The sequence below is a fragment of the Cupressus sempervirens genome, chromosome 6 (assembly GCF_028749045.1).
Source record: "Cupressus sempervirens isolate cs-2001-9-10 chromosome 6, ASM2874904v1, whole genome shotgun sequence".
NCBI lineage: Eukaryota > Viridiplantae > Streptophyta > Pinopsida > Cupressales > Cupressaceae > Cupressus > Cupressus sempervirens.
Window position 1 is genome coordinate 623,938,925 of NC_143123.1, and position 22,972 is coordinate 623,961,896.

At 33.2% G+C, this 22,972-nt stretch overlaps 1 protein-coding gene across 2 annotated transcripts; it reads right to left on the reverse strand.

Moving 5' to 3' along the window:
* Positions 1-1,222: 1,222 nt before the first annotated feature.
* LOC149553774 (exocyst complex component EXO70A1-like) lies at positions 1,223-5,239 on the reverse strand. Of its 2 annotated transcripts, none has more exons than XM_089789131.1 (2): positions 4,557-5,239; positions 1,223-3,178 (listed from the first exon to the last, which is right to left on the reverse strand). In XM_089789131.1, the coding sequence occupies exons 1-2, from the start codon at positions 4,989-4,991 to the stop codon at positions 1,640-1,642; spliced, it is 1,974 nt and encodes a 657-aa protein (XP_089645257.1). In that variant the 5' UTR covers positions 4,992-5,239; the 3' UTR covers positions 1,223-1,639. The 2 variants fall into 2 exon arrangements, with proteins under 2 accessions (XP_089645257.1, XP_089645258.1); XM_089789132.1 differs by having other exon boundaries at positions 4,665-5,124.
* Between the last annotated feature and the right edge of the window lie 17,733 nt (positions 5,240-22,972).

A 22,972-nucleotide genomic window follows, 5' to 3' on the forward strand; every position in this document is an offset into this window, starting at 1 on the left:
TTTTATTCTCTCACAGCTTTCTTGATATTTAAGTTGCAATGTACTCTAAAGCACGTATATGTAATAATGTCATGATGCAAATTCAAGTACAAACTGACAAAGTTGTACTAGAAGTGGCTCATCTACAAGAGCTACTTGCTCACTAGTGAAATGCTCCTTGTACAATTGCCCGAGTGCCTCCGAATTATTTATCCGGTGACCGTACTCCTTGCGGTCCCCAGAGAGGCCAGAGCAGTTCTGCTCACCGCTTGCAAACCCCTAGGTCGCAGCTTCATTGCCGCTCTCCCATTGGTGGCTTTCGTGGCCGTTGTCGCTCGGCCTCACCTCCTTGAAGGTTAGGCTCAAGTTGGTCCCTAGTGGCTCCCCCTGTTATGGCTGATGCGAGTTGGCCGTCTGCTCACCATGACCCCAAATGGGCGTTCCCCCGGCTAGATTTAGTCATTTCTCCTCCCAAGGCCAAGGAAGACAAAAGCAAAGATAAAGGTGTTGTTATTGCTAACGGTTGGGCTCTCCCTAAGCCAACCAATAACCCCAAGGATTTTTGGGGTTTTGATGACAAAGACTCTGCTTTGGCTAGCACTACTCTTGCAGCCTGAAGTTTTATATTTTTGTTTATATATGTTTTTTAACAAATAGTTGATCTCCAGCCTTGGACCGTATGAACTCGCAAGGTGATCCTGTATCCCCTAGCCCCTTTTTTGTGAATATGTATCTTTAAAGTTTTAATTTAATGGAAAAAGTCTATTCATCAAAAAAATAATGAAGAAATAGAACAATAATATGAATATGAATATTATAATAGGCTATGGCTAGAATGTATTATTGATTTTTTAAAAAATTTAGGAAACTACAACAAATTTTTATCAATTTTATAGTTTTTAATGATTTAATGGTTTCTGGTAGAAACAACAAGAAATCTGCCAAAATTGTTATGTTTTCGTAAATCTGAGAAAAAATAAGAAAATTCAATATTTTAATTTTTTGGTGCATTCTATCATAAAGATAATATAATGAATAATAAGAAGAATATTATGATAATGGATCTATCTGATTAATGAAAAAAATGATGTCAGAAACTTTCTGGTAACAACTCTCTAACATTTTTTGGATCCATCATTAGAATAAAGAATTTATTTATCCTAATGATAGATTACAGAATGTGAAAAATTACCAGAAAATTTACTCACAACTATTATGAACTATTATGAATTGTTGAAATGAATTGTTGCAAACTGATGTTCTTAATTGAAAAAAAAATGATATGAATTTAAAAACACAATTTTTATGTGGACAATCACATCATCTACCCAACACGAAATGATGACCCGCTTAGCTGTTACCACAAATCAGGTGTTGCACGCAATTTCTCTACCGCCAAGACTTCACTGGAAAACAAAGGACGCCTTCTCAAATGGGTATCCAAAGCTTCTGAACTGTAAAGAAAATAAATTCAAAATTCCCAGATTGTCCAGCTATCTGCTTTAGATTGGAGAATTTGGAACACTTTCCTTTAGTGCTATAATCTTTACCCGTCTATGACAAGTTATGTACCCATGCGCAAGAAAGGAATGGCAGTATGCTGCTCTTTTTATGTAAATCAACAGTAGCTGGTAAGAAACAAAACAACCCATTTATCATATCAAGTTTTATTATTGTTGCTAATCTCGATTTCAATTGGCATATCGTGGGATTTTTCATCGAATATATTAGCCAGCAAGTCTTCAAGTTCCTCTGGGGTATATCTCAGGTACCTATTTCTATTGGCATTGTTATCCAATAAATGGCCATACGTTTCAGTGAAGTTTCTATAAGCAGGAACAATTACTTGTGTAATTTTAACAAGAGTTCCCTCTCTAAGATCATCATCAGATATAACCCAATGTCGATGTGTTTCACGAATTTGATCAAGTGCTGAGTTGAATGCACTGAGCCTTTGCTTAAAAAGCTCCTTGGTTGCTCCTCTGCTGCCACTAGATGCAGCTAATCCTTCCCTGTTCATATGCACAAGAACACCTCCCCATTCATGTTTCTCATAACCCAAAAGCTGTTGATTAACCCATCGTTTCCTCTCCTTCAGCCATGCCTCTCCCAAAAATGCAAGCTCACTATCCCTAACCCTCTTGAAAATGTACCAGTAATTGTTCATCAAAAATAGATGGGCAAGTGCCGGCTCAGCATAACCTTTTGATCTCCCTTCCAAGCTCCTTTCCAAAGCACTAAATACATCTTCTACCATCGCAGAAAGCTTCAATTCAGGGTTTTCCATTCCTTCCATTTCCAAAACCCTTACCATCACAAGACGGTACTCGCCCACCAAAAACTTGAGGTAATTGACAACATATCTAGTGATCTTAAGTAGATCACCATCTGCGGGGAAACCTGAATCCTCCTCCACCTTCTTTGTAAACCCCAAAAGCACCTGGCAACAACTGTGGGCCAACTGCTTCTGAAGCTCTCTGAAACGAAGCCTTGTTTCCATGCATTCATTGCCTCCAAACACTTTCTCTATATCTCCCTTCAAATTCTCTAGCCTTTCAAAACTGTCCAAAAGTTTGAAGACCATTTGCGGTTCTCTCTGGCTCCCAACAATGGCCTCCCCAAACTGAATAAGTTCATCAATCCCCCCAACCGAGGCCAATTTGCCGAAACAATCTGCCAATGCCTTCTCATCAAAGCCCTCAAATATATGAGAGCACAGCTGCCTTTCAGGCCACAAAAGATCCTTGAGATCCATATCCAATAACCTCAACCAATCTGAAAAGTGCCCTTCTAAATCAGCCCATTTCAGACCTTTGAGATTTTCAGAATCGTAGCTTAAGTAGTAGGGTCTCATGTTTTGGAAACCATCCTTCACTACTCTAACCCTCACAGCCCAGTACATTTTTAAGCATTGCTGAGCTCTGCCATTTCTATTCAGGAACTGTGCAATCTCCCTAGCAGTTTTCAAGTTTCCATTCATAAAGACATCGAAATTGAATTCTCCTTCTGTTGTTTGGGGTTCCGGACTCTTTCTGTAACTTATAGTGGAGTCTGTTAGAACCCGATTGAATGAAGATTCCAGCTTCTGTGCTGCAATATCCAGCAGCCCTCCGCTGTCACCATCATGACCTCCGTCCTTTGAATTCCTCCGTAAAGCTTCAATGCAATTGTTCAGTCTCTCCATTGTATACTTGTCAACCTAGTACATAGACATGTATAGTTAAAAATAATTGCAGCCATGTGCCATGTACAATTATAAACAAACAAGGAGAGATCAGAGAATTCAAAACTTATGGCAAAGCTCATACCAGCATCATATATTTATTTTTCAACCTGGTGAAAACATCGTTCTAGTCAAAATCTAGCTCAAGAAATCCAAAATCAGGGTGGTCAAGGAAAGCTTGGAGATTTCTTTTTTCAAGACATGCGCACAAAAAGACTCGTCTAAACAAGTAAATACATTTTCAGGCCTCCGATGAACAATTTAGCGTGAAGGTCTTTAAATGAGTCGACCACACTCAAATGAAAAAGAAAAAGAAAAGAAAAAAGAAATGAAAGAGCAATACTCGCATCGAAAATTGTCATTATGACATAAAATCATAGTATAGCCTGGGCAACACAAAAATCAAACAAATCAACCATTATACTTCAAAGTGTTTTGTTCACAGTGACTTAAATGTCAATGATCCTCTGTGATCAACTGCACACTATTTTAAGTTCCAACATTTCAGGCCGCATAACTGTACCCATCATCAAGGAAAATATACAGTCCAATGCTTCAAACTATTAATCATTTGCACACAGCATATAAAAAATAAGTCTCATATTGCCAATTTAGACAAGTGCATATACTTAAGGTGCAAAGCTAGATTTTACAATGAAGTTGCAAACCCTCAACTTAGCTTACCAGTGGACTAAATCCTCTAAATGATAGATACGCATATCAACCACTTCTGAAGTCAAGGTCAAGCAGATAGAGAAAGCTTGCAAAAACAAGGGCAATACCAAGAATGGCTTAAATTGACAAAGCTAGATTCAAATAAATGTGTCTATTCACATCGATATACCTGAACAACACTAGCAATGGCTTGAACGACAAAACTAGTCGTACTAATTTGTCTATAAAATTTGATAGGGCCTACAAGTCAATTTAGTATAACGAATGTTAATGGTCCAATTTGTCTATACAATTTGATAGGACCTATAAATCATTTTAGTGTAAAGGACGCCAATGGTCAGGAAGTTCCTCAACCTACATCCTGTCAAAATCCCTGTTCTTATCCTATCAAACATCCACCAAATTTCTTCGGATATGCAACCTTTAAGCACTCAACCCGGGTCAGGAAACAGAGGAATGAGCGACAGAAAACCACTCATCATCATCATTAGTTTGAACATGGCATACACAGAGATTCACGAACTTTAGAATGGCCTTTTAAAATAATGGCATTCGCCAAAATTAGATTTCAGAAATATGCATCAATATCCGGACAAGTATAATCTTAAAGATTTAATTAACCCCAACCCTAAAGACTGTACGACTCAATTTCAAAGAAACCCATTTTAATTAATCTTACAAGAGGACTGGAGCTGGAGATCCGAACGGCCTCTTGTAGCAGGCTCAACGCGAGGGGTAGATTCTCTGCAAGAAAATTCAAGTAACCTTCAAGCTTAAGCGCACTAACCAGATAATTCTCCACGCTGGCTACAGGATCGTCTCCCACTAGAGTGTTTCTCAAACCCCTGATCGACATCATGGCCCCCAAAACTTCCAAGGCAGATGCAACCGCATTCTTAATGCACTCGATCAGATTCTGAGATTCTTTGGAAAGGGAAAGCAAAGGAGCCACCACCGATTCGAGGGCTTCTATTCTCTGCTTCATCAACTGTAAATTGTGCCCGCATTTATGAATTGAATGGCCAATTTTCTTTGCATTGTGGGTGGATTTGAGGAGGGATTTTTGTGCTGAAAGCAGACCTTGGAAGGTCTCGAGTTCGAAGCTGGGCAACATACTGAATAATATTTAGAGTGAAACATGCCCCGCCCATTTCTATGGTTTCTGTTTCTTTTATTCCAGTGAATGTTTGCTCTGTGAGCTGTTGAAATGATGGCGTGGGGATGGTTGAGAAATTAGAATAATTGAGGCGGTCTCTCGTTTTGAATTCCAACAACGCCTCGCCTGTGTGGAGCAAAGTTCATTATGACCCCGCCACTTTGCTAAAGGAGAAAATGATTGCCTTTGGTAACCTTCCAATTCCATCAACGATCATTATATTTTTTCACCCAAATAATAAAGGTAAAGGAGGGGCGATCTTTTGGGAAGTCAAATTCTTTACCATTAGTTAGATGGTGGCTAGATGGTGGTTTCATTTTGTGACTTTATTTTTGTGAATATCACTTAGATATAATGAGTGTTAGATATTATTTTCATTCTTATAAGAGATGAGTTCTTATGAACTACTCATGAAACATGGGTTAATGAGTTTGATTCAAAAACTACACAGATTATGGTTGCAAGCAAAGTGGATTTAACTATGAGGGAAACTTCATGGTTAAGTGTGCTCAAGCTGGAGTGGTACTAGGATGGGTGACCTCCTAGGGAGTCTTGAGTCACCTCTATGAGCATCACCTAAATTCGATGAGTATTATGTATGTCATTCATTCTCATGAGAGATGGGTTCATGTGAACCACTACTCATGAAACATGGTCAATGAGTTTGACTTCAAGACTACACAGCTAAAATATGATAGCAATGTCATAATTTGACTTGTGAAAAATATCTCCAACTTATCAATTGATGAACTTAAGGGGCTTGCCAACGAATAGTTTATAAGGCACAACACTTGGTGAAGGTTTTACAAATGGGGTTGCAAGCAAAGTGGGTTTAACCATAGAGGAAACTTTGTAGTTAAGCGTGCTTGAGCTAGAGTAGTATTGGGATGGGTGACCTCCCAAGAAGTCTTGGTGCTTCACCTCTGTGGGCATCACCTAGATCCAATGAGTGTTAAGTGTTATATTCATTCTCATGAGAGATGGCTTCGTGTGAACCACTACTCATGAAATATGGGTCAATGAGTTTGACTCAAGAACTACATAGTTGAATCTTGATAGAAATATCATAATCTAACTTGTTGTGGAAAATATACCCTACTTATCAATTGATGACCTTAAGGGTGTTCTAATGGATGGTTCATAAGGCACAACACTTGGTGAAGATTTTGCAAATGGGATCGCAAGTAGAGTGGGTTTAACTATGGATGAAACTTCATAGTTAAGTGTACTCGAGTTGGTGGGTGACCTCTTGGGAAGTCTCAGTGTTTCACATCTGTGAACATCACCTAGATCCAATGAGTGTTAAGTGTTTCATTCATTCTCATGATAGATGGATTCATGTGAACCACTACTCGTGAAACACGGGTCAATGAGTTTAACTCAAGAAATATACAATTGAATCCTGATAGAAATATCATAATTTGACTTGTTGTGGAAAACATCTCCTACTTATTACTTGATGAGCTTAAGGGGTTTTCTAATGAAAGGTTCATAAAGAACAACACTCGATGAAGGTTTTGCAAATGGTCTTGCAAGCAGAGTGGGTTTAATCATGAAGGAAACTCTATAGTTAAGTGTGTTCAAGTTGGAGTAGTACTGGGATGGGTGACCTCTCAAGAAGTCTTGGTGCTTCACATATGTGAGCATGACCTAGATCCAATGAGTGCTAAGTGTTCCATTCATTCTCATGAGAGATGGGCTTGTGTGAACCACTACTCATGAAATATGGGTCAATGAGTTTGACTCAAGAATTACATAGTTGAATCCTGGTAGCAATATCATAATTTGACTTATTGTGGAAAATATCTCCTACTTAGCAATATCACAATTTGACTTGCTAGGGAAAATATCTCCTTCTTATCCATTGATGAGCTTAAGGGGCTTCATAATGAATGACTCATAAGGAAAATACTTGTTGAAGGTTTTACAAATGGCATTGCAAGCAAAGTGGCTTAACCTTGGACAAAACTTTATAATTAAGCATACTTGAGTTGGAGTAGTAGTGAGATGGGTGACCTCCAGGGAAGTCTTAGTGCTTCACCTCAATGAGCATCTCCTAGATGCAATGAGTGGTAAATGTTGCCCTTATTCTCATGAAAGATGGGTTCTTGTGAACCCTTACTCATGAAACATTGGTTAATGAGTTTGACTCAAAAACTATATAGTTAAATCATAATAGCAATATCACCTCTTACTCATGAAACATGGGTCAATGAGCATGACTCAAAAACTACACAATTGAACCCTGATAGAAATATTACAGCAAGCACACAATTAGTTTAGAGAGTTGTTTAACCCTATATAGGTTTGTTAGATAAATGTTTACAAGGAAACAAATGGTAGAGAGAATTAAAATGTTTTAGTTTGACACTTACATTCTGATATTTCAGAATTATAGTGAGGGTTAAGGTATTTAATTGTAAGATCAAGCATATATAAATATTTACCCTAAGTTAAATTTATTTCATGTTTTCTAAAAAATAGTGTCCTTTTTTATAGACCTAAAAATTTGTCCTTAATCTAATGAGTGTATTAGAATTTGTTAGTGTTACATAATTCCAAGTACTTGCTCTTCATTAATGTAAACTTGATTCAACACTATAGTATTGAAGTATGTCGTGTTAAATGAACATATAAAATGGACTTTAATAAACATACTCACCTTTGCTTTCCCAGTGATTAAATGTGTTAAAGTGGTATGTAGGGGCATTTTTAGGAAGATTGCCAACTTGATAGGTGAATGAGTTCTTCTAAGTCAACCTACCAAATAAATACAATTATTAGCCATGAAAAATAGTAAAGACAACATTCACCAACATATAATTGGTCTATATGTAAATGCCCTGAATTTTTTATGTCTGTTTAGAAAGAAAAATGTGCTCTAACAAATTTTTTTCTTGTAATCATTTAAAAATAGTTGCATGTTAAATGTCTTATAATATAATGACAACATTATATTGCACAAAAATGTACCAAGTAGATCCATAGTAACTATTAGGAAGGCATGGAAATCTTGAATTTAAATTGAATACTTTAAGCTTTAGCTCCACTCAAATGCATTATGAGAATGGATGAGATCAACCTTGTGCCACTCTAAAGTCAACCATAGGACTAAAATGGCAATTTGAAGGTAAAAAGAGAATAGATGAAAGTAAGTGCGAATGAGGCTATATTAATGATGAATAAATGATAAATTTATGTGGGTAGTTATAAAATACTTGTAAGTATAGGTGGACAGATTTTAGGCCATGAGTCAAACCAAGAACAAGAGTAAGCCACTTGACAATATGTTAAACAAAAAAATTATAGACATTCCACCAAGGTGGACATAAAATAAATGACAAGTGGCATAGCTATGCAAATTTTACCTTAACATTTGACCCCCCTTTTGATGCACATGTAAATGTAAAATGTGTTTTCATTTTAGTAATCCATGTAAATATTCAAATAGTCATTAACGGATGTTGTAAAATTAATTATTTCTATATTCCCTTAGGTGTATACATCCATCAAAACCTTCAAAATATTAAAAAGATATGCAAAAGTAGCTTCTAATTTGTAATCAAAATAAAGATAATGTAAGTTGCTTATATTGCCTATCAAACATGAAAAGTAGAGAAAGGGGGCATAAAAATTCAAGTGCACAATATTTTTAGACTATACAATGTTTTAACACAAACTTCAATTGATGACCTAAAATGCCCATTTTTATTAGTTGCATTTTACATCTACCAATGTAGAGATTTCATTTACACAAAGTTATACTTTCATTAGGAAAGTGCTTATTCACAACAGTCCATGGAATGGGTCAATCCATCACAAGGAAATAGGGGGAAGTTGTTAAGGAATATAATACATTTTCACATGAATGGTGAAGAGTAAATACTATAAGAAATAGTATGAGAGCATACACTATTGGTAATAAATGGATGGAGGAAGTAGATAAGAGTGTATGCATATGGGTATGTTGATGCAAGAAGTCACTCCTAAGTCTATTGGTTCAAATTTATAATCTTTATTAATAGCACAATCAAACCTTAAGATTCTAACTAGTTATTGTGTCATTGCATTGCAACCATTTCCCAAGTGATTATTAGTAGTTTATTTTTTATTATTGGAGACTTGCAATCTCTATCCAATGAGATAACATCGAAGATTTCTTCTAAGTTAGGAAATCAATGGATGAGATACAAGGATTGGACTACTATAATATGAAAATATAAAAATTGAGTTGCCTCAATGTGTAAATATCATGATTCGGTCCATCTTTTTTTATGCTAAATATCAACCAACATAGTTTTCTTAATACCATTAGGTGACATGAACTTATAACAATAAAAATAAAGGATATCATCACAATAGATAGTAGAAAATAGGCATAAATCAACAACATGAAAGGCTCCATGTAATACAAGATTACATGAAGAAACCATTGTAGAATAGAAAATCCACCAAAAATAGAGGTTCAATATGTATTATCTTTCAAACAATATAACAATTCATATCACACATTCATTCTCCACTTTTCGTCCAACATGGAAACACTTATGTACCTATCAAAAACCTCTTTATCCTCCAACCTCTCCTTGTTCCTATAAGGTTGGAGAAATAGGATTCATTAATCCATTCCTAGAAACTAGGAATAGAAAATTATCTACCAAGATCAAGATGAGTTGAAGTAGAAAGTGGATTTATAAGTCCTTCATTTAATTTGGTGGGAATTATTTTTTATAAAAATTAAAAGTGCAAAATATGATAGAGAAGAAAAAAAACACATAACACTCAAATTTACATGAAAAAACTTGGTAAAATTAGACCAAGAAAAACCATAGGAAAATATCTTTTGTATTGATTCTCAAGAATTTTGCAGCTACAAAATTTTTTAGAATATATTTCAAAACAATAATTCAAGTTGCATATAACAACTAAGTTGTGAAGCCTAAATGAAGAAAACTTACTATATTTAGTAAATATCACTCGAACACCTACATGTTTAACACATTTCAAAATTAATATCACAACTAGATGAGAATTCATGATGAATCAACCACAGATACATGAGAATCAATATTGATTCCACTTATAAGTGCGAGAGAGGAATATTAGAATTAGGGTCAAATAGGGGAAAAATAGATTCTAGCATGTACAAGAAGACAACAAACTAGTGGACATATTTTTACAGAAGATTTGGCAAGTACAAATTTTAATTGACGTGTGATTCAAACATCGAGAAAAAACAAGGAGACTGCAATGCCCAAGTTGGTTTTCTCTAAGGAATGGGGCAGTCATCTTGGTTTGCTCTTGACAATTTTAGATCTAAAAACTGACAAATAGTAGGTCTCCTACTCATTATGTAGTTATTTTCATGTGTCCTTTACTTGTTCATGCGCATAGAAAAGAAGGAAATATTTTGTTGAAAAGGGTTTTCTTAGGCCAAACCCCAATTTTGGAATCAACCTTGAAATTAAAATAAATTGAACTTTAACAGAAATTGTGTTGTTAGTTAGTAGGGACTAGATCTGAAAATGAAATGTATATACATTCACAAACCTTCCCAATGTCAAAATGTTTATAAAAATGTTGATGTTGATTTATGCATCTAACTTTAGGATTGGATGATCATGGATGTCATCATGAATGCATAGGTCTAAAAATTACTTGTCTTCAATGCCTTAGATGCTTGATCACTTGTTCTTAAGGACTTGATTTATTGAAGGCAAAATTGTGATTGAGATCTATTAATTTCCTAGAGATTAGCACAAATGTAGTTGCATTGTCATTTTCAGTATATGCTTTCCAAATGGCAGATATCTGTCTAATATAGGATGAAGAATGGATATACATGTCCCTTCATTGGACATGTTTATTCATTAGTATTTGATTAATATAATGATAAAAAAATATCTCATATATTTAATATATATATAAATAAATAAATAAATATATATATATATATATATATATATAATCTCACACTTATATATAATATATATTTTTTCACTGTAGTTTATCCAACTAAAGCTACCAAACATTAACACCCCCTCTTAGCTAGGGAGGGTGAACAAGTTTCATACACTATGAATAACATATTACCTCAATGTTAAAAAAATGTTTCTAGAATGTCAACTCATTTGACTTCCCAGTTAATTGAATGCCAACTCATTTGACATTTGATAGTCAACTCATTTGATTTTCTAATTTCTTGAATATCAACTCATTTGATATTTGAATGTCAATTCAGTTTGAATATCAACTTGTTTGATATTTGAATGAAGTTATTGTAAGATTGTCACCTTACAATAACTTCTACAAATACAAGTGATAATCTTTTGGAATTTATCGCTTCCTCATGGTGTGCACAGTGGGTAGACCCATATAGTTATGAACAATATTCATAAATCTCATTCCTCTTAACTATTTACAACTTATTGATCATTAGAGAATCCTTCTTAACATGATCTACTCCCTTTGAATCAATATTACTAGGATCACCGACTGTTGACTGAACCATATCCTCTATTTACACCCTCTTTATCAAAGTTGCCTCTAATAATGTCAGGCTCCCTCTGAATCTCAATCTCCCTCTTCCTGCAAGAGCATACTCAAATGCAAAGATCAAATAGTTCTTATAGTATGTATTGAAATAGAAAAGATAAGTTAAATTCAATACTTGGAAGTTTTACTCAAAAGAGAATTTATCTTATGTAGTCAAAAGAAAATGCCCTTCACATGACTTCCTTATTCATTTAATTGAATACACACACACACACACACACTTCAAGTCAATTAACATTATATATTTAATAAAATATCAAATATCATTATTGAATTTTATGTGTGTGTGTGTGTGTGTACATAAATATATATATATATATATATATATATATATATATATATATATATATATATATATATATATATATATATATATATATATATATATATATATATGTATGTATGTATATACTTCAAATCAATTAACATTATTTATTTAATAAAATATCAAATATCATTATTGAATGAATTTAAATTTTCAATATTAATATTATCAAAATATTAAATACCATTCTTTATAAACTTAATATAACCATTATATTTAATAACATATTGCATATCTATGTAAAGGAAGAACTTACAAAAATATACTTACTTTACATATACCTTTAGTATGTAGGATTGTCTGGATCTAGAACCATTTCGTTATTTATTGAATGATAATGTCATTGAATGTATGCATTCAATGGAAAATCTTGCTCCAATCCTCATTAGGGAAGTCAGATATTCATCTTGATTTGCTTATATTCTGGCCATGTAATTGTAATGACACATCACCACATATAATTGCAAATGCATTGTTTACCATGCCAAATGAAAAAGGTGGTATCCACATGGGAAATGGTCCATAGTTATCTTCATTATTATAGTGAACAAGTGATGGACATTTTTGTCTATGCATGAAGGGTGTCAAACAAACGAGGAATCACCCATTATGTTTGTCTTGACCTTATCAATCCTGGTGTTATATTATGTGGTGGTATTTTCATTGATTTGGTTCTTTCATTTCATAGTAATGTGGTAAGTCTACCGTTTATATATGAACACACTATTCCTCTTATTAAATCTCAACTTAATCGATTATCCCTAACTGTCTACTGACATTATCATGGGGCATGTTTCTTTCATTAGTTGGGGGATTGTTTTATTAAATTCCTCCTTTCTTATTCAATTTTGTGTCTCTATACTCCACATTATATTTTATCCTTGTTAACCATGTTGTGTGCCAAATATATTATGATGCATCACAAATGAATAGGGTCAATCAATTTGGGTCTATGTTTATTTCTATAGAGATTGAAGACTATGACTCTCCTAGTCCTTATCTCTGCACTACCATTTTGAAAATAAAATAAAATTGCAATGCACTCAAGCTAAGGGTTAATCAACTGATCATAAATTAAGAAATCATTGACATTGTTTAAGAGAATGTAATATCACATTATAGAGATACAATTGATTAAGTGTTCAAATATTTACAATGTCTGACTGATTATAAGCTTAGCCTTTGTGCCTTATAGCTTGTAGACATATATAAAGTTGAATTCCTTTGTTATTGAATTCTTTGGGAATGATGTAGATTGCATATTTAGTGATTGGTGGAGGTGTTGTCTTTTTTTTCTTTTTTTTTCCTATCATGTTCATATCATTTCTATATTTAAATTTACATATGCAATTTGGCTTTGATAACATGTTAATTTCCCAGAGATCATTGAAAATGTAGTTGCATTGTCATTTTTGGTATATGTTTTCCAAATGGAAGCCACCTCTCTAATATAGGATATAGGATGAAGTATGGATAGACATGTCCCTTCACAACACATGTCTATTCATTAGTATTTGATTTAATATAATGCAAAATAAGTATCTCATATATATATAATCTCACACTTATATATATAATATATATATTTTCACTATAGTTTATCCAACTAAAGCTACCAAACATTAACAAGATCAAGCTTGAATTGAATTGATTGATTGAAAAATAAGGGAGGATACATTGCTTTTTTACTTCTCCCAAGCATTTTGGGGTTACAAACCTTAGAGCAAATTGGCATGGTGTAGTGCCCACCCATAGTTTTCTTTTTCATTATATTTACCAAACTCTCTTTATGCCTATTTCATGCATGTGTTAGTTTCAAGGGTATTGGTTTTATAATTATGAAATTATTTCATGACTTGGATTACATGCATATCAATAAAGAATTACTTAGTTGATTATAGTTCACATGTTGATTGATGATTATGATTACTAGCATATTAATGAGGCTTTAATGGTTCTTAGTTAGTAAATATGATTATTTGTATAGATGATATCAAATGATGAGTATTTTATATTCACAATGATGAGTTTTCCATGTTTGAATATGTGATGATTTGTACTCAAGACTTATTATAGCACTTACCCCATACTTTCATGTGTATGATATGCATGCTTGTTTTACTTTTCTGTCTGATGTGGTTAAGGGAGGGAGTTGTAGTCACTTGCTAGTCGAGATCTACATGATGTACCACTCCTCGTCATTACCTACGTAGTTTAGATATATATATGCATATGTACATGTTTAGATTTTATGTAGGATTGTAGGTACTGGGCATCGACTTCCTTAAATTGCTAGGATGAGCATGCCTTATCGCAATAACTCAATGGTAAGAATGGGGAGATAATGTTCAGGTCCAATCCCATCCATAGCCTAAATATTTGTCTTGCAAGGAGGACTCATAACTGACTTTCCACTCTTTTTAAAACTAGTGAATTTATCTTTGTCTGTGTTGTTTGATTTTGAGTTTTTGGTCTGTTTTGGTAATGTTGCTTTTATGTGGATTTCACTATGTGATTTGTTTAGTAAATGATTTAATTATAATATTTGGGTTAATCAAATAATATTGAGAATTATTAAATATTATTTGATTAAAAAAAATCGAAGTATGAGAATATTTAATTAATTAAAAAAAATATTACATATATATTTTAATTTAAAAGTTTAAATTTAGAAAATTGGTTAAAGAGAAATTTGAATATGATGATATTTAATTAATTAAATATGTACTTCAGTTTAAAAGTCTAATTTAAGAAGTTAGACAAACAGAGAATTAATATATTAAAATATTAAAGATTTAATATTTCTTTATTACAATTATTTATTTAATAATAATTAAATAAGAGTTGCATTTAAACAATGGGCTTTGATTATTATTATTAATTTAAATAATAAACTACACTTTAATTAGTGCTTGCACTAATTAATAAACTGGAGGAAAATAAAATATAAAAGAATATTTTAATTTAAAAAGTTCTTTAAGTTTGCATGAAAGGATTAAATAGTAAAAGTTTTTCTTAACGAGAGTCCTTTGCATGTTCGAAAACTAAAAACCCTAGGTAGAGTTAAACTCTTTATTAAGAGATTCGAGCTCATTTGTAGACACACAAGTTTTGGGGAACAAAACTCATAATTGGATCAAAAGAATTGTTGAAAGTTTTGGGAGGTTTGGATTTACATGCATTCACAGATTGTCTCATATTTTAGCTGTGGTTTTGAGATAGGGTTTGAAAACCCATTGTAAAATTTTATTGAAAGATTTATCTAGATTTAATATTGCTTTATTATAATTATTTATTTAATGATAATTAAATAAGAGTTGCATTTAAAAAATGAGTTTTGATTATTATTATTAATTTAAATAATAAACTACACTTTAATTAGTGCTTGTACTAATTAATAAACTGGAGGAAAATAAAATATAAAAGAATATTTTAATTTAAAAAGTTCTTTAAGTGTGCATGAAAGGATTATAAAGTAAAAGTTTATTTTAACAAGAGTCGTTTGCATGTTCAAAAGCAAGAAACCCTAGGTAGAGTTAAACTTTTTATTAAGAGATTCGAGCTCATTTCTAGACACACAAGTTTTGGGGAACAAAATTCATAATTGGATCAAAAGAATTGTTGAAAGTTTCGGGAGGTCTGGTTTTGCATGCATTCATAGATTGTCTCAGATTTTAGCTATGGTTTTGAGGTAGGGTTTGAAAATCCATTGTAGAATTTTATTTAAAGATCTGTCTACTTCATGACCTCATGTGTGCTTGCATAATGCTTATTAATTTACTATATTGATTTTTAGTTAAAGAATTATGTTGTAGATTTTGAAAAGGAAAAGCTTATTGATCATGAAAACTTGACTGCAGAAAAAATGTAGAAATTTATTATGACTATATTCTTTTGAAACCCTTTCTAATATAGGAAAATTTTGGTTATAGAAAATTGGAAGAAAACAATAAATTAAAAATTAAGGTTTCAACTTTAAATTTATCATTAAAACTATGTGATTATCATGAATTTTCTAAATGTAGATGAATATTCTTCTTACATCTAAAATAATTTAATTGCAATATCTATTTGGAAAGCAAAAGATTAATTGAGAGGAAAGCATGTTGTAACTAAATGCATACATGCATGTGAAAATAAATATGCTAAAAATATAAAAGTAAGTATAATATGGTTGCATGATTTGAGAGATCAAAGACATATGAAAATATTAATTGCATGTGTATTTTTATTTTGTAAAAATTTAATTTAATTTTCAAAATTTTTTAATGATTAATTATTGGAAATTAAAAAAAAAATTAATTATCAATTTTTGGAAATTAAAAAAAATATTTTTGGAATAATAATAATAATTAATTAATTAAAAAATGGGGAGCAAAAAAAAAATTAGAAAAGTGAAAATGCAAAAACTTTTTATTCAAAAGCATATAGTCAATATAATTGTAGACATGTACATCCTAAAAACTAGGGCTTTCAAAATCTTTCCCTAAGTCTCTACCAGCCAATAGATCAAATAACTCCATATTCAAAGGCAAATAGGCACCGACACCTTTGGTTGACAATCTTCAAGCTAGTCCAACCTTTGCAATAAAGACTTCAAACTATTTTACCACATTAGCTTGCTTGCAGGATCCGAAGGCAAGAGATGTTTAGGATTTCAGCCCTAATCGGGGAGCCAACGTTTGTGGCAGCCACCCCCATCCTCACCAGCTCCCAAGAAAAGATCTACCCCTGATCCATTTGACTTTTAGCATAGATAAGTAGATTTATTTCTTTAACCTAACTAAATATGCAAGTTCCAACCTAAACCCCATTTATACCCAGCAGACAGGTTTTTCCATTAAACCATCTCTTGGTCAATCAATCCCTAGCTCTGAATACTTTGAAAGCCTACATTCCTCCTCATTACAGGTCATCACCCTTTTTCCCTTCTCTCCATCCAACTACTTTACCCCCTTAGCCCCACAACTATGAACCAAGGAGATAAGGTTCTAATTATTAGCGACCAAGATAGCAAAGATTGTTGGTAGGAATGCTAGGAGGTCATACTATTAGCTTTTTGGAATGGCCCTAAAGCAAAGCTACATAGTCTAATTGGTTGGTTGGAGGACTTCTGCAGCTATCAGGTAAGTATTTCTCACTATACTGATAAATTAATTTACATACATTGTAGTGAGGAGGTTGTGAAAAAATACTTTCTATATGATTTTGATTGTTTTTTCAAAGGTCATGTGGTTAAATTTTTTGAATGGACACCAAACTGTAATGAAGATAACTTAAATTTTTTAACTCCAACATGGTTCTCCATAAACCCTATCACTCTGAAGTTAAAATGAATAGGAATTATCAAAAGGATAGGATGCTCAATGGGAGACTTGATTGGATTAGATGCCTCCTTTGAGTCTTGTAACAACATAAAAGTCCTAATCAAATGTAGAGAAAACAATATGACTCTCAAACCAATCAAAATTATTACTAACAAACTGACATACAAAATAAACTGTCAAAGGTATGAAGGAAAAATTACAGAGATAATCAGGCTTGATGACAAGCGAAAGTTCTCCTTTAGAACACTACAAGCTACATCAGATCTCAATGCCTCCCTTCCCATGATCGGAATAAGGCACCAAAGAATGAAGCAAAAGGAGTGTTTAGCTGAGGGAGATATTTTAACAAGCACAAGAGATAACTTAGGAAATGCAATGGTAGAAAAGTCAAATAAGGCTAAAGAAAAAAATGACAATAGCCTAACACTCCAAATCAATGGAAATCAGAAGGAAAGAATCATAACATCACAAGAGAATAGAAAAGGAAGTCTTCAATCAAAAATGCCTAAAAGCACAGACAAGCACAAAGATAAATTATATTCATTAGATATGGTGGAGCAAAAAGATCTCAACCTTAGCTCAGAAAAGCCCCCTAAATTAGATAAGTCGTCCAAAATATAAAGCATAATTGTTTATAGTAAAAAATCTAAAAGGAAAGAAAAGAAAGCCAAGGAAAGAAAAGGTCCTATGAAGTTAGTCAACGAATAGGAGAATTCTTTAGAAACCAATATGGTGGGTAATGAGAGCTCAGCTAATTCACTCAGAAATATTGATGAAATGGAACACTTATCCCTATATGGATAAGCTTCAACGAATGGGAAGATTAAAGATATTGAAGACAATTCAAAGGTACAAAGACAACAAACTGAAGAACCATTTTTGGTGATCTTAACTTCTGACAAGAAGACTCTGAAGTGGCTAACCAAGTTTTGGTAGACTCCCACCCCAAGGAGAGAGTCTACTGAAGACAAACTCAATACAAGAAAATCAGGAGGAAACATGCCTAAAGATATTCGAGTGCAAGACTTCCAAGATTTTTTTAAATAAGGAGTTGGAGAAGAATGAAGACATTGATGTAGAAGCTTTAAAGAAGGAGGAAAAGAAATATATAGAAAGGATCTTAAAGGAACTGATCAAGGTATTTGACTTTGAAAATGAAGACAATTACAATATTTCATAGAAAGAAGAACTTTTATAGCAAGTACTATAGTTGGGAGGAGATAATTATACTTTTGAAGATCTTAGAAGGGACCTATTATCTTTTGAAGAAGAAAATAAGCTAAACAAAGGTATTGATGACATGGTAGCCAGAAGGTTATGTGAGGTTGAGGATAGAGCCACCTTGGATCACCAAAGCATAGCAAAATATATACTGCAAGAGTTGGGTAATGAAGAAAATGAGGTCAAGGAGAGTAATCAATCTGAGATAGTTAAAAGTGCACAAGAGAATCTAGAACAGCTGGGCATAATAATAAATTAGGAAGGGGTTAAGTCCCCTAATTTTGGTAGGATGAAATTCAGAAGAGGAAGAAAATCACTCAAGGAACTTAGAGAAGCAGATGGTCAAGCCTGAGAGCAACAAAAAATTAGCCAACTTTTTAACATAGGGAAGGGGAAGATCCTTCCCAACGAACCATGAAGATCACCACGTGGAATGCTAAGGGCTTAAATGCCCCTAGCAAAAAAAGATTACTAAAAATAAATAAATTTGAATCTAAAATTATTTTTTTATAGGAAACTAAACTAAATAAGATAGAAGGAACTAAATTAGGTAAGAAGTTAGGCAATTGGAGTATTACTATGCAAGAATCTGTAGGTGCATCTGGCGGTTTAGGTTTCATTTGGAATCATAGGAAAGTAATCTTAGATATTTTAAGATCAAAGTCAAAAGCTTGAAATCTAACCTCAAGTTTATTCTAATTAACATTTATGGTCCAACCAACAATCTAGAGAAAAAATTAGTTTGGGAAGAAATCAGCCAATTCATGAAGGATCATGAAAGTAGTCCAATCTTACTAGGAGGAGATTTCAATACTATTTTAAACCTGAATGGAAAAATAAGGGGATCTCAATAGATCCCTCAATCTTCTAAAGACTTTTAAAAATGGTGTGATTTCCATAATCTGATTGATATCCCATTTAATAATGGGAATTTTACATGGAACAAAAAATAGAAGGATTTTGTGTATATAGCTGAAAAATTAGATAGGTTTTTTATTAAAGGAGATCTAGATGCAAATAACTTAAATATTCAATCTTCAATTCTACCAATTGTTGGTTCTGACCATCTCCCATTCATAACTAAATTTTCTGAGCCTCATAAACCTATTAGGAATTCATTTTAATGTGAAAAATATGATTTTTAGATTCTAGTATTTTAGATAATATCAAGGAGTGGTGATCACAAGGTAACTATGAAGGATCTAAGATGTTTAATTTTGTGTCTAAAATGAAGATGCTCAAAGAAAAGATTCTCAAATGGAACAAAGAACACTTCAACAACATTTTTAAAGAAAAACTGGACATTGAAGATAGATTAAAGGAATTAAATCTAGAAATTATTAAGAATGGTATGAATAATGATAGCTATCTTTTAGAAAAAGAATTGGTCTCTAAAAAAGAGGATATACTATCCAAAGAAGAAATTTTTTGGAGACAAAAGTCACAAGAAAGGTGGCTAGAGGAGGCAGATCGAAACACTAAATTTTTCCATAACTCTACCCTCTATAACAAAGCCAAAAGTAAATTATCAAGTATTAGAAATCATTTGGGTATCTCAACTGATAAATCAAACAAAATTTTGGAGATTTTTTGGATCATTTTCAGAAAACATTAAATAATTTTGAAGGGTCAAACAAAGAGGCTCAAGCCAACTTGCTTGAAGTGATCCTTAAATTGGTCACAATGGAGGGCAATAAAGCATTAAATAAACCATAATGTTAGAAGAAGTCAGAACGGTGGTGTTCAACATGAATCCTGATAAATCACTAGGTCTAGATGGATTTCATGCATTTTTCTATCAGAAATGCTAGGACATTATTGGTATAGATCTCTAGGAAGCTATTGAAGCATCCATGAAGGGTGGAACTTTGTTAACCGAAAATAATTATTCCTTTCTCACTCTAATTCCCAAAAAGATAGAGCCTGAGAGTCTAGGAGACTTTAGGTCCATTGTGTTGTGTAATACCATTTATAAAATATTTTCAAAGATATTAGCAAATAACTAAAATTAATCCTTCCGAAGATTATCTCTAAGGAACAAACAGGTTTCGTACCAGGCAGATATATTCTGAATGGAATTCTTACCATTCAAGAAACTATTCACTCAACCCAAAAGAATAAAGAGGCATGTATGTTCACGAAGCTTGACATCCAAAAATCCTATGAGATGGCATATTGGTGGTTCCTTTGCAAAACCCTAGAAGCTTTTGGTTTTTCCCATCAATGGATTAACCTTATTTACAAATGCATCTCCTCTACCAAAATTTATGTCATTAATGGGTCTCCCAAAGGTTTTTTTGAAATCTCAAGGGGCATAAGACAAGGAGATCTATTATCCATGTTTTTGTTTATAATTATGGCTAAAGCCTTCGGGAGATCTCTTACTAAGGCTTATAACAAATAGGAGATTAAAGGTATTACCATCACTAGAAATATCCCTAATATAACTCATCAACAATATGTAGATGACATGATTTTTCCAGGTGAAAGAATAGTGAAAGAGGCAATTGTATTAAAATCCATCATAGAGCAATTCATGGATGCATCTGGCCAAAAAGTGAATGAGTTGAAATCAGAGATATATTTTATTAATATGAATTCTAAGGTGGAAAAACAAATCTGCCACATTATGGGATACAAAAAAGTTTTGTTCCCATGTAAGTACCTTGGCATTGAGTTAGAGAAAGGTGTGAAGTCCAATAAGGTTTGGTATAATACACTGGAGAAATTGGAAGCAAGGATTGGTTGTTGGAAAGATAAGTGGCTCATGAAAGTGGGAAAGAGTATCAAGATAAGTTCAATTTTATCGGCCATTCCTACGTACCTGCTCTCCTACCTTCCTCTCCCCAAGCATCTTCATCATTAGTTAGAGTTAAAAATTAGAAATTTCCTTTGGAATGGTTGTGAGGAATCCAAAAAAATGGCCCTCATGAAATGGGACAATATTTGCAAACCTAAGAAATGTGGAGGATTAGGAATCAAGAACCTACAATGGAAAAATGAAGCACCAGGGGCTAAATTAATATGGCACCTCTACATAGAAAGAGAACAAAAATGGGCCATGATTATGTATAATAAGTACTTGAATGCAAAAGGCCCTATTTCAATTTTTAGAATGAAGACCCTTCTTAAAGGATTGAAAAGTTGGAACTTTATGGTTAAGTGTCACCACCTCATTGGTAAATACTTAACTTGGGATGTTGGTAAGGGTGATGAAGCCCTTTTTTGGGAAGACTCTTGGGCTAGGCACCCATTGATAGATAGTAATATAATCCTAGGAGACCTTAAAGAAAAACTAATTAATCTATGGGGTAGTAAAGTGAGTGACTACAAAACAAAGATCACTACAGAGAATATTCTAGATGGATTTGGAAATCTCTAAAAGATATAGAGATGGATTTAGCCGCTATAAAGGCATATGAAAAGATCATACAAGACAGGAAAGTTAAGTAGCATGTGAGGAATGACAAGCTCATCTGGGTGGCATCAAATGATGGCAAGTATAGTGTGAAAAATAGATACAAAGCACTAATAAATTCATAGAGATGGGATGATGAGGAAATCCCACTTAAACTTTGTTGGGATCTTTCTTGTTTGCTAAAGGCCAAATTTTTCTTATGGTTGGCATTTCAAAATAGGATTTTGATGGAAAATAGACTCCATAAACTAGGTATCAAAGGCCCTTCGAGGTGTGTTCTTTGTAAGCATGACAGTGAGAATGCTGACCATCTACTATATAGCTACCCATACTCTCAAGTTTATTTGGATTGGCTTAGACAGAGGTTGGGTTGGTACTCTCCATCACCTAAATCACTAACTGATTATCTCAAAGGTTGGCCCACCAACCTATGCAAGGGCATCTATAGTAAACTATGGAAAATTTGTCCCTCCATCCTTGTGTGAGAAGTCTGGAAAGAAAGGAATGGAAGAATTTTATGTGATACAGAGTTGAAATCAGAAGAGAAAAAATAGAAGCTAGCATAGTTGAAACAACTAACTCCCATCTTTGGAAATCTTGAATAGAAGAAGGCTCCTTTTCTATTTGGGATGGCCAAATTAAAATTTTATGGCCTAATTTGATAAATCCTCCTCTCGTTTATTTTAAGAAAAGAAAGGAGGCAAGGAAAAGGTGAAAATGGACCTCCCTTGAAGGGATGGGCAAAGCTTAACTTTTATGGGGCAGCTAGAGGTGATCTAGGGACAACAAGAAATGGATGCATCATCAATGATGACATAGGTTAGTGGATTGCTAAAAAAGCCAAGTCCATTAGCCCTACCTCTAATAACCTAATAGAGCTTGGAGCAATGGAAGAAGAGCTAAAACTTTGTCAATATTTAGGATTATCAAAAATCTTCATCAAAGGTGATTCTCAAATTATTTTAAACGCAATAAGGAACAAAGCTACTCCAAATTGGGTCCTTAATTCCAAGTTAGAAGAAGTTATTAATCTAATAGATAGGTTTAAGGATATTAGGATCTGCTATATCTTTCAAGAAGGTAACTAGAAGGT